At 48.2% G+C, this 13,066-nt stretch overlaps 1 protein-coding gene across 1 annotated transcript in view; it reads left to right on the top strand.

Annotated features, from left to right (window-relative positions):
* Positions 1-13,066, top strand: part of Anxa6 (annexin A6) — a 56,359-nt gene that overhangs the window by 15,649 nt on the left and 27,644 nt on the right. Inside the window, 8 exon segments of the mRNA XM_031355072.1 lie at positions 3,928-4,018; positions 6,142-6,236; positions 6,825-6,938; positions 8,440-8,530; positions 9,711-9,790; positions 11,801-11,857; positions 12,487-12,580; positions 12,941-13,036. Of these exon segments, the coding sequence (XP_031210932.1) occupies positions 3,928-4,018; positions 6,142-6,236; positions 6,825-6,938; positions 8,440-8,530; positions 9,711-9,790; positions 11,801-11,857; positions 12,487-12,580; positions 12,941-13,036 (718 nt within the window).

The following is a 13,066-nucleotide window of genomic DNA, read 5'->3' as shown; positions in this document are numbered from 1 at the left end:
TAGCATCTCCAATGCTGAGCAATGGTGCTAGGAATCCATGCTATGGAGTCAAACTGTGCACTCCCCTGCCTGCGTCCCTCTTAAGCATTCTCCACCTCAGAGAGAAATATCTTCATTCCTTCAATCAACTCAGTTACAGTTAGCAAGCACTCTCTGGTCTCCATTGCTAAGCCTGTGCTGGGTGTGGGGATTCCTTTCCCTTATGCAGTCATATCTTATTCATTATAGCATCTGTCCTTGTGGAGTCGAGAATCAAAGAACCAGATGTGGTGTCACAGGCCTGTAATCCCATCACTCAGGTAGCAGTGGCAGGTGCGTCAGGAGTTCAAGGTCAGCCTTGGCTACATAGTGAGTTCAAGACCAGCCTCAGCTATGTGAAACCTTATATCAAAACAAAACAAGGGCAGTGGTGGCCGATGCCTTTAATCCCAGCACTTGGGAGGCAGAGGCAGGCAGATTTCTGAGTTCGAGGCCAGGCTGGTCTACAGTGTGAGTTCCAGGACAACCAGGGCTATACAGAAAAACCCTGTCTCGAAAAACCAACCAACCAACTAATAAAACAAACAAACAAAAAAAGACAGGGTCTTTCTATGTAAATGAGATGGAACTCCCTGTAGAGATACAGGCTGGCCTTGAACTCATAGAGCTTGCCCTGCCTCTCCCACACCAGTGCTGGTATTAAAGATGTCTAGTACCACACATGGCTTTCATTCATTTCTTTATATTTGTCGGGCAGTGGTGGCGCACACCTTTAATCCTAGCACTTGGGAGGCAGAGGCAGGCGGATTTCTGAGTTCGAGGCCAGCCTGGTCTACAGAGTGAGTTCCAGGACAGCCAGGGCTACACAGAGAAACCTTGTCTCGAAAACAAAAACAAAAACAAAACAAAACAAAACAAAAATGACCAAGAGGAAGGTTAGACTAAAAGTTCTTAAGACCAAATGTCTGCAAAGCAGACATTCTGGTCCCCTCTGCCCCCTTTTTCTTCACCCTAGAAGCTGATGGTAACTATTTTCTGACATTGCTAGATCAGGATATAGAAACGCCAAATGGTTAGGAGGTAAAATTCTATCAGGACACTGCATTTTCTCTGGTAGAAGGAACTTGAGGGCCTCCTCTAGCCTATGAGCCGTGCACAGACCAGGCCTGACACTGGACCTCAGGTCCCTGGATCAGACTATCCAAGGTGGCACTGTGCCAATGCAAATGTGGCAGGCCTCAGAAGGGCTGAAGAGGGCAGAGGGAGTGTAGGCGGGAAGTAGAGCCAGCATGCGCCATCCCTTGCTTGCTTGGTCTGCTATCTGGCCTGATACTCTTTCCTTACCCAGGGCTAAGATCAGGTTGCAGGGGATTCACAAATGGCGGGAAGAAGGCTGTGTCCCTTTCTGGTCACCAGCCCTGTGAGAACTTTAAATAGCAGCCCTGCCCCCACGCATGCATGCCTCTGAAGAGCCAGCTTCTGGGACCTAAGGCAGAGGGCAGACAGATGTCTGGCTTGTCCTGTGATAGGAAACAGCAGGAAGCGCCGGGCTATGGGAGGACTCCTGTTTTGCCTGTACATGCCTCACTCCTTGAAGGCACAGTCTATGGGCTCCTCCGCCTCCAGCTGCTCCTCATCCACACAGCCTTTTCTAATCTCTTTTTTTGGAGCTGGGGTTGGACTTAGCTGTTTTCTCTGTAACTTACCTCTCTCTTTAGGTATTTCCTATTTACAGACCATCTCTGCCAAGGGGCTCAACTAAAACAGGTCTTTGTTCTTTCTGAATCTTCAGAGTGTTGGCCTAGTGCCTGGCACAGACTGCGTGCTGTGTGCCTGCCCAGGGGCAGCCCATTGTGAATTGGAATCACCCAGGGGTTCTCTCAGACTCAGTTCTCCTCCATACTGTATGGCTGCCCCACATCTGACTCCCCCGTGAAGCAACCCATTGTGCATTCAGCTTTAGATCTTGATGTCTGAGATCTCCTGGCTCTCTGTCCGACTCTCCTGGCCTGCAAGGAGGACCCTGCCAGCTTGTCCTCAGATGCCAGTTCACAGCTCAATTTACTGGGCCCCCAAGGACCAGTGCTCATCTTGGCATTGAACTTGAGAGCAGCTTCGGGTTCCCCCGAGTGAGGTTTGTACAGCTGAGGAGAGATGAGAACAGGAAAGAGGGCTGGGGATCTGTGAGGCTCCTTCTCAGGGATTGGTTAGCCTTCAACACTCCTGCAGTTGCTAATATAATCCTATTAGTAGAGATGAAAAGCTTTGTAAATGGTAAAGTGCTCTGGGAAACATGCTGAGAAAATGTCTTAGACAGTGAAGTGCTTGCTGGGTAGAACATGAGGGCTTTAGTTTAAGCTCTAGGATCCAGCTCCCCCACCCCCACCCCCAAGATAAAAAGAGCCTGGTGGTACATCCTTGTAATAGTGGTGCTGGGGAGGCAGGGGCCTCCCTGGCGCTCAGTAACCAGGCTACCTATGATAGGCAACAGGCCACAGAGAGACTTTGTCTCAAAGAATAAGGTGTAAGAATAATGTGGTGGTGCATGCTTTTAATTTCAGCAGAGGCAGGTGGATCTCTGTGAGTTCTAGACAAGCTAGGTCTGTGTAATGAGTTCCAGGACAGCCAGAGCTATGTAGAAAGACCCTAACTCAAAACACCAAAACCAAGATGGACGGTCTAGCGAGATGTCTCAAAGAGTACAGATGCTCATGACGCCAGCCTGACCATCACCAGACCCCACCTAAAGACAGAAGGAGAGGACAGACTCCACAAAGTTGTCCTCTGACCTCCACTGGTGCGCCGAGGCAGGCACATACCCACCCTCTAAACACAGTAATAATAAATGTTTAACTTTTCTTAACAACAAATAGCCAGGTGGTGGTGGCACACGCCTTTAATCCCAGCATTTGGGAGGCAGAGGCAGGTGGATTTCTGAGTTCGAGGCCAGCCTGGTCTACAGAGTGAGTTCCAGGACAACCAAGGCTACACAGAAAAACCCTGTCTTGAAAAACCAAAAAAAAGAAAAAAAGAAAGAAAGAAAGAAAGGAAGAAAGAAAGAAAGGAAGGAAGGAAGGAAGAAAGAAAGAAAGAAAGAAAGAAGGAAAGAAAGAAAGGAAGAGAAAGAAAGGTAGGGCTGGCAAGATGGCTCAGCAGGTAAGAGCACTGACTGCTCTTCAAAAGGTCCTGAGTTCGGATCCCAGCAATCACAAGGTGGCTCACAACCACCCATAATGAGATCTGATGCCCTCTTCTGGTGCATCTGAAGACAGCTACAGTGAGTTACACTGGATCGAGCGGGCCAGAGCGAGCAGGGTGGCAGAGGTCCTGAGTTCAATTCCCCCAGGCCACACACATGATGGCTCACGATCATCTGTACAGCTACAGTATACTCATACACAGAAAATAAATAAATCTTTAAAAAAAAAAAAGAAAAGAAATAAACGTAGACTGGGTGTGATGGTGCACGACTTTAATCCCAGTACTCGGGAGCCAGGAGTCTGTGAATCCAAGGCCAGACTGGTCTACATGGAAGTTTCGGGCCAACCAGGGCTATAGTGAAAACCTGTCTCAAAACAAACACCAAAACCAAGGTATCTGACACCTGAGAAATACTGCCTATGGTTGACCTCTGACCTCTCCCTACACACACACACACACATACACCACAGGTGGGCTCTTGGCACTCACAAGGCCCAGCCTACCACTCAGCCAGGTTTCGACCTGTCCTTGTGGTGTCCTGTGATGAAGGGCTCTGAACCTCGGCCAAGCTGCCCTCCCTAGGAGGAAAGTCACCTTCCTTCGAGCCATCTGTATCTTGTAGCTCTGAAGAGTCAGCCACACCCTTCCCATGTGTCCTCAGCCCTTGTACCTCTGGGGAATAGAGCTCTGCCTGAGCCAGAGTCCAGGGCAAAGGGCAAAACTCACCCTCTGCTTCTCTCTCCTCAGGGTGCCATGTACCGAGGCTCCGTCCACGACTTCCCAGAGTTTGATGCAAATCAGGATGCCGAGGCTTTGTACACAGCCATGAAGGGCTTCGGTGGGTGCTGGCTACCCAAGCGTGGGCCCTGCAGGGAAGGGGGTGCATAGGAGATGACCACACATGGCCCACCCTTGAGCTATTTGCTGTTATTCTGACTTTTCCCAGTTAGGGCACCAACAACAAACCAGAGAAGCCATTCTAACCATCTAGTCTGATGAACTGCTGGGTTTGTTGGGGTTACGTACAGAAGCATAGGTCACCACAAAACAGCTGCAAAACTAAAAGAAAATGGGAAAATCCACTCATGATGACAACGCAGGAGAAGCACACTCTTAGCACCTACGGCCTAGCTTACAGGTTGCTCCACCTCCTCAGCCATTGTTACTGCTATATCATCTTGGAGAGGGGCCTTATGTATTTGTCTGAGCTTTCCCAATAAGCTATGGTCCCTGAGCTTCTGAGCCTTGTATATTTCATGAGCTTCTAGCTTTTTTAAAAAAATATTTATTTACATTTGGGCAGTGGTGGCTCATGCCTTTAATCCCAGCACTTGGGAGGCAGACTCAGGAGGATTTCTAAGTTCGAGGCTAGCCGGGTCTACAGAGTGAGTTCCAGGACAGCCAGGGCTACACAGAGAAACCCTGTCTTGAGAAACCAAATATATGTGAGTGCTCTATGTGCCAGGAGAGAGCATCGGATCCCATTACAGGTGGTTGTGAGCCACCATGTGGTTGCTGGGAATTGAACTCAGGACCTCTGGAAGAACAGACAGTACTCTTAACTGCTGAGCCATCGCTTCAGCGCACTGCCTCTCCCCCCATCCCCACTGCCCACCCCCCAGCTTCTAAATCTTGAGGGACTTCCTCTCCATCCTTCAGAGGTCATCTTTCCATGGAAAGCTGCTCAGCTGCTACCGATGGGGGAGGGGCCTGGGATGTTGCAATGTAGTTTTGTCTTGTTTTGTTTTGTTCCTTGCTGCTAAGGATTGGACCCAGGACCTCGTGCATGCTTGAGAAGTGTGCTGCTTCTGAGCTGTGTGACTAGCTTGTTTAAATTTTTTGCCTCTTTTGTATATTTCGGAAATTTACAATAACATGTGTCAAACCACTAAAGAGAGATAGAGAATGCGGAAGCCCCACCCATAGTAGACCAGAGCTTAGGGAATGGACCTGGTTAGTGTAGCTGAGAACCTTGGTCAGTTGGCACCCTCCTGGTGGCTCCCTTTCTTCAGGGTGACCACTGACCTGAATTTGTGCTTATTGCTGCCCTTGCTTATCTGCAGTTGGAAGAACATGATGCTGGCTGTGAAGGTAATAGGGTTTTTTCTAAGTCAAGTTCATTGTGAACCCTTGTGAAAGTTCCTACCTGTCTCTGTGCCTCAATTTCTGTATTTGTGCCACAGAGAGCTCCATCAGGGACCCATCGAGCTCATGTGTTATGAATGCAGTGAGCCCTCTGTGTGGGGACTTGTAGGTTCCTTTAGACCAGTGGTTCTCAACCTTTCTAATGCTGTGACCCTTTAATACAGTTCCACATGTTGTGATGACCGCCAACAATGAGATTATCATGTCATTACTTTGTAACTTTAATTTTGCTACTGTTACATATTGTGATATAAATATCTGATGTGTGATCCTGTGGGGGGTCTCGACCCACAGGTTGAGAACCACTGCTATCCTTTGTTGAACTCAGAAAGCGTCTGCTAATACCTGCAGGAGCCATATGGCCTCTGCCTGTTCAGGAAGCAGCCATGGGGGATTCCTGGAGATGAGCTGGGTAGGATGGCCGTGAAATGGAATGCAGTAAGCTTGCATCTTACAGAGCAAAAGTCGAGATACGCACAGTGGAAACACGAGTAGAGGAAAGATTTATTATCTGCAGCAGCCAAGACAGTCACTTGCAAGCCAGGGTCCTCACAGGGCAAACCAGCCATGGAGAGTATAATGTTTGCCTGCTCAGATCCACACAGCCATGGTCCCATTCCTGATCCCATTCCTGATCATGTTCATGTTAGAAATACAGTCCCAAACAAGCTCACTGTAAGTGCCTCTGGGCATGCTCCACTTGCATCAGGTAGCTTTTGTTGGAAACAAATGAAAGGACATTTTGAAAAGTACATGATTACAGGAGTCTGAACCTTTGTCTTAGTCTCTAACAACAGGTGTCCTCAACTCTTGTAGGTAGTGACAAGGAGTCCATACTGGAGCTGATCACCTCCCGCAGCAACAAGCAGAGGCAGGAGATCTGCCAGAGTTACAAGTCCCTCTATGGCAAGGTAAGCCATGTGGGGGGAGGGAAGTGTCGCTTCCTGTCCCGTTCTCTCTTCATGCTGGCTCTTCTTCCTCCTTCAGTCTCACACATTGTGTGAGTACCTTGTGCAGGCCACTGTGCGGGTGTTAGGAACGCACTGAGAAAGCACATCCATCGCTCTCTACACTCCCAGGTCCTGGGAGACACAGACAGTGGTAGGGGAAGGCACTGCTGAGGTCTTGAACCTCCACAGCCTACTTGCTACCTACATGACTTGGGGCCGTGGCCTGAAATCTCTAGAGCAGTGGTTCTCAACCTGTGGGGTCGAGACTCCTTTGGCAAATCTCTATCTCTAAAAATATAGATGTTCCAATTCATAACAGTAGCAAAATTGCAATTATAAAATAGCAGTGAAAATAATTTTCTGGCTGGGGTTCACCATGACATGACATGAACTGTATTAAAGGGTCATAGCATTAGGTTGAGAGCCACTGGTGCAGTCTCCTCTAAGAGATGATACTAATGTCTTCTCCAAAGAGCTGAATTCAACAAGGTGCCTTGGACGGGGCACTCACTTATCACTTGTTCTTATCATGGTCTTCCCCACCCCCAGGACCTCATCGCAGACTTGAAGTATGAGTTGACGGGGAAGTTCGAGCGACTGATAGTGAACCTGATGAGGCCACTTGCCTATTGTGATGCCAAAGAGATTAAAGATGCCATCTCGGTGAGAAGCATGGGTCTAAGCCTGCACCAGTGTGTAGGTGTGGGTAGTGGGTCTAAGTCTGTACTGGTATGTAGGTGTGGGTAGTGGGAAGGCTCTAGGCTTTGCCACAATCTTATGGTTAGCCCCAGCCCACCCAGCAAATGTGTCCTGCTTCAAAAGGCAGCCTGTCCCTGTCCCAGAGGGGTTTCCTAGTCTTTTCCAGCTTGGCAGATGTGGACAGATGTTAGGGAAAAGTAGAGTCTGTAAAATGGGAACCTAGGTCCTGATCCCCATGCCAGGGGTCATAGTCCTGAGAAAGTGGAGACATGGAGACAAATGCTGCCAGACATACCATAAGCTGAGAGCACAATACAAGTTCATTGCAAAGCCCTGGGTCTATGAGGCTTTGGTGGCTAAGAGTACAGAGGACATTCCAGGTCGGGGGCTGGGTATTCATGTAGGAGCAAGACTTACCTGCTTAAGGCAGAGGGATGCCCTCTAAGAAGAGGGATTAAAAAGCCCTTGGTTAGGTGAAGCTCTGAATTTCATCCCTAGCACCCTAAACGTGTACACAAAAGCCCTTGATTGTGCCCAGCACTTTACAGTTTATATAAAGCCTATGATCTCTGCCAATATTGAATTCCATATGAGCCATAGATTCAACTCATGAGTGGATACACTTGGCTATGTGGGAAGTTATTGCCTTCTCAGTCTGCCTTAGAGTTTGGGAAAGCAACAAAGAGCTTTCCCACTGAATCGATGAGAGAATCATGGCCAAAAAGATGAATTCATTGTCGTGGCTGAAAGTCTTATAAATGTTCATTTTCTGTACAAAGTGCTGGCATGTTTCCTCCATTGGATGGGTAACTTGAAAAAGTCATTCAAAGATCACTCAGTCCAACTTAATGAACACCATGTCCTCTTCAGATGAGACTCAGGATGTACACATTGAGGTTCTCTTTTCCCATCAGGCTCTGAGGATTTGTCCTGACAAGGCAGGAATGCCAACCCTGTCTCAGTCTCTGCGGGTGGTTCCACTAAAGTTGCCAATGGCCCATCTTACTTTTAGTTGTGATTCTAGGAGGAAGAAAATTCAGGATTGTATTGATTTTTTTTTTATTTTTATTTATTTATGGACTCAGGGAATCATGTAGCCCAGGCTGGCCTCAAACTCCTAAACCTTTCACCTCTGTCTCCCAAGTACTGGGACTAGAGGTGTATATCTACTATGCCTGGTTTTATGTAGCACTGGGTCAAACCCAGGGTCTTATTGTGTGCCAGGCAAGCATTCTATCAGCTAACCACATCCTTAGTCCCAAGATTGTATTTCTTAATGAGAAGTCATGACAGCTGCTGTTCAGATGGGTCTAAAACCTATGCCTTCATAGCATGGCATCTCCCAAATGATGCCTACGAGCCAAAGACACCCTGAGTGCAGGAGGTGTCACAGCCCAGGCTACTCTAGGGTCCCCTGTGACTAAGGGTTTCCTATTCTGCCCTACATGTCTCTTCTCTCCTGCAGGGCATTGGCACAGATGAGAAGTGCCTCATTGAAATTTTGGCTTCCCGGACCAATGAGCAAATGCACCAGCTGGTGGCTGCATACAAAGACGGTGAGATGAGTGGGAAGGAGTCAGACTGCAAGGATGAAGACACTAAGGCTAATGAACCATCCATCTTCCTTCTGACCTATCCATCCCTTTAACTATGTTATCTATCTGCTCATCTATTTATCTACCCATCCTCCCATCCATCCATCACACTACCATCCATCCTTTATCTACATCCATCTATCTTCTCATACTCTTATCCATCATCTGTCCACTCACCATCTACTCACTCATCCAACCTCTATCTACCCATCATCCATCTCTCCACTTACCCATCCATCTGCCCATTCATCTACCCATCCACCCATCCTTCTATCCATCCATCATCTACCCACTCATCTTTCTACCATCCATCTATCCAACACCCATCTATCTTCCTGTCTACCTAGTCACCCACTCATCTATCCATCCACTCATCCATATCCACCTACCTATCCATCCACATATCCCTCTGTCTACCCACTGTCCTCCTGTCCATCCATGCAATAAGTAACTGTTCTGTGCTGGACAGTATGCAGGTTCTCAGGAGATAAAAAACAGTGTAGAGTCTGCCAGCTGGAACTCACGGGCTCAAAAATAGTAGTGAGCCTCAGAGCAAAATAACAATGACACACAGTGGTCAGATTTTACAAAGGAAGTGAACAAGAACCAGACTTTCCCAAGAGAGGGCCTATATCAGAGATAACTTGTCTTAGGAGGAAGTAAAGGGTTTGTTGTAAGGAGAATTTGGTGACAGATGGCTCTTCCAGCAAAGGGGACAGCAGTATAAAATCCCCTATGTGGAAGTGAGTTAGGTGGCCCAGATGAGTCTGGAAGGTAGAGAGGGAGGGCTTTGTAGCAAAAGAGAGGTGATGTTACTCAGAGACCAGTGACAAGTCAGGGGTATTACAATCAGATATGGACTTTATGAAAGTTGCCTTGTCACTGTGGGTAGAAGAACCCTCTATCCAGGTGATGGTGATGATATAGTAAAATGTACAAGGCGACAGAAGAAGTGTCTGTTTCATACTGTCACAGTGCCCGCAGCTGTATAAAGACACTTGGATTTTGCTGTGGCAGCCATATAGATTGGGTTGGGGTTTATAACCATAGCTACTCATACAAAGGGGGTGGGGCAAAGGACCTGTTCTGGATCCTGAAGGTTTGAGAGGATGAGGCTAGAGCCCCTGTGTTCCTTCCACAGCCTATGAGCGAGACCTAGAGTCTGACATCATTGGAGACACTTCCGGCCACTTCCAGAAGATGCTGGTGGTGCTGCTCCAGGTCGGTCTGTTCAACCCGAGGCCCTTTTCTGCAGCTCTCTCTTCCTGTGAGACACGGGCTGCTCTCACTGCTTCTCAAACAGGTGGCCTAGGCAGGCTGCAGGTTGTAAAGGCCACCTCTAGGCCACACCTCCTTCACTGCCTGTCCACATTTGTTTCATCCTCTCGAGCCTGAGAGACCACTCTCAAGCCCGGGTCCTGCCTATTGGTCTGTCTTTGTCTCAACACCGAGCTTTACATTGGCTTGTGCCCTCCAGAGACTCAAATGCCTCACTCACAGCCTCCTTCCCCATCCTCATGCACCCTGCCTCCCTTCTATGGCCATTTCTTCAAGCATGCACAGGGACCTGCCTGTGCTGCCTACACCCAGCCAAGCTCTGATTCTCACCCAAGGCTCACTAAAGAGGCTACAAATTATGCCCCCCTTGACTGAATCTGGCCTGCCATGTTGGATTGCTTTTTCTTTCATTTTTCTACATTAAGACAGCCAGACATGGTGGCGTGTGTCTATAATGCCAGCACTGGGTAGGTAGAGACAAGAAGATGAACTCAAGAAGGGCTACATGAGAACTCAAAACACAAAACAGTAGGGCTAGAGAGATGGCTAAGAGTGCTTGCTATTCTTCAAGAGGACCTGGGTTTGGTTCCCAGCACCCTGGAACTCCAGCTTCAGGGGATCTGATACGACACCCTCTTCTGATCTCTGCATTCATGTGCATATGTACGCATACATGCAGCCATAATCATGTGTGAATAAAATCTTAAAGAGCAACTTTATGTTAATTATTAATACTCAGAAGTGGAAAGATTCTACTCGAAAGCCAGGTTTCTGGATTCTTTAATTTGTAGAAACTTTTTTGTTATAGCAGGTCTACCGTGGGTGGAGAGCATACTGCCCCTGTGCCTGACCTACTCTGTCCTCTGTCTGCTTAAGCCTATGGGAGTCTGTGACCACAGGCACTGAGGGGACAAGCCTTGTGACTGAAATCCAGCCCCGAAGGTGCAAACCATCTGAAGCTTTGTACATGAGTCAGATGACCGCTCTGTCCCTTGCTGCTCTTGCCATTCCCTCCCCCCCATAAATACTGTTTTTCTCCAGTTTTCCCCCTCCTGTCTCCATAACAACCAACACTCCATGTTAACCTTAACCAGCCAGGGAGTTACCAGGATTTGAGGAGTGTTACATTTGCCTCCTTTTGGAAGCTACATGTTCTGGAGAGGAGATCCCTGCCCTACATCTTCAAGTGCCAATCAGTGATATGGCACTGATTGTAGACATGCTGGCTCTGCCACAGTCCCCAAGAGAGTTGAGGGCTTTGAGACTCTAAAACATACAGTATCAGAGGAAGAGGCCAGCTGCAGACCTGGCATTGGTGGGAGTAAAGCCCAGGATGGCTAGCCCAGTTCCCTTCAAGCACTTTTCCTATTGCTAAAGCTACCTCTGTTGAATGGAGCCCAGGGTCTAGGCAGTGCAATAAAAAAAAAAAAAAAAAAAATCAGGATAACTGGTATTTCACAGCTTGGGAGTTCAGACCTTAGGATCCAAATCCCAGACCCTCATGGGTAAATTCTTGGGTTCAGGGGGATGGGAGGCCCTAATATTAGCATATAGATGTGCAATTCTAGGCTGGACATGGTTATATGCCTAGAATGCCAGCTCTTGAGAGGTAGAGGCAGAAGGATCTGTAAGTTCTGGGCCAACCTGGTTTATATAGTGAGTTCTGGGTCAGCCAAGGCTACATAGTAAGGCCCTGTAGCATCCTTTAGTCCTTGGGCACTATTGTGTGTAGCCTTGCCATCTAGAATTCTGTCTTTAAAGTACAGTGCTTTTGTTTGCTGCCCTGGGATGGAGGTGCCAGAAGGACCCTAGTCATCCCCAAGACTCCTATTTGGTCAGAGAAGGGCTCCCTACAACTCTCTACAAAAGCATTTCTCCTGATCCAGTCATGCTCCTGGGTCTTCCCCTGGCTCCATACACTGGAAATACACACTCCCTTGTCTCTCCATCCAGGGAACCCGGGAGAATGATGATGTTGTGAGCGAGGACTTGGTCCAGCAGGATGTCCAGGTAAATGTTGCTGGGTCTCCAAGACCCAGCCAGGAGCCTTATGGGAGAGGAAAGGTCAGGGGCCTTGGGGTGGGGTAGGGGTGAGGTCACTGTATCAAGCACTAGAAATACCCAAATCACTGTGTGGTTTTTATAGGGCTTCATCAGAAAAAAGAATTAGGTTTCTTTCAGAGGAGGTACACAGTGTGTCAAGTCAGCAAGTGTTCTGGAGGAAGATGGTGATAAACAATTTGGGGCAAAACCAAGGTAGACTGTTCCAGAGAAACAATACCCCCTACCACACACACACACACACACACACACACACACACACACACACACACACACACACACACACGTACATACGCAGAAAGAGGGAAACCATGGGAGCTTTGGAAAGGGAGAGAAAGAAAGAGCGCTCATCTCACAGACCGCAGGGTATTTTTCGAAGAAAGGGGAATGTCAAGTCTGGGCAATAAAAGTTGGGTGAGAGCTTCCAGAGAAAGGAAGATGGGAATGCACAAAGGTCAAGAGGTCACCAATAGCAGCTGTGTTCAGGACCAGACAGCTGCTCTGGGCGGCTTAGCCAGTGTAGCCTGTCTCCCCAGATTTGTTCTTTCTCTTAGTCTCATTCACTTCTTCCTTCTCAGGACCTGTATGAGGCCGGGGAACTGAAATGGGGAACAGATGAGGCCCAGTTCATCTATATCTTGGGAAACTGAAGCAAACAGCACCTACGATTGGGTGAGTTCCTGAAAACTGCGGTCCCTGCCTGGGTGACTCTGAAAACCCTTTTCTTTTTTGGCTGATGGTTTCACGGGAGCCACTTCATCTCCAAACCAAATGCTACCCCTGCTGTGGGTTGTGTAGTTGCTTACCAAGTCATTATCAGGACAGCGTTAGCCCTGTCTCAAGATATAGGGTCCTGTACAGCACGCACAACACAACCATGTCGCCCCCCCAGCCACCACACCAAAGTGCCAGCCTCAGGCCCCGGTTAGTGTTTGATTCTTGGCTATTGTGCAGTCCCCTTCAAAAGTCTCGTGTTCTTTTGTTGATGCTATGGCAAGGCTGTTAGATGTCATGTCTCTTTGTCCTCCTCAGTGTTTGATGAGTATCTGAAGACCACAGGGAAGCCCATTGAAGCCAGTATCAGAGGGGAGCTGTCTGGAGACTTTGAGAAGCTGATGTTGGCTGTGGGTATGTACTGGGGGCCACAAAGGAGTCTGG

Source organism: Mastomys coucha, unplaced genomic scaffold (genome assembly GCF_008632895.1).
Source record: "Mastomys coucha isolate ucsf_1 unplaced genomic scaffold, UCSF_Mcou_1 pScaffold5, whole genome shotgun sequence".
Lineage (NCBI taxonomy): Eukaryota > Metazoa > Chordata > Mammalia > Rodentia > Muridae > Mastomys > Mastomys coucha.
This window is presented reverse-complemented; position numbering and strand designations above follow the sequence as displayed.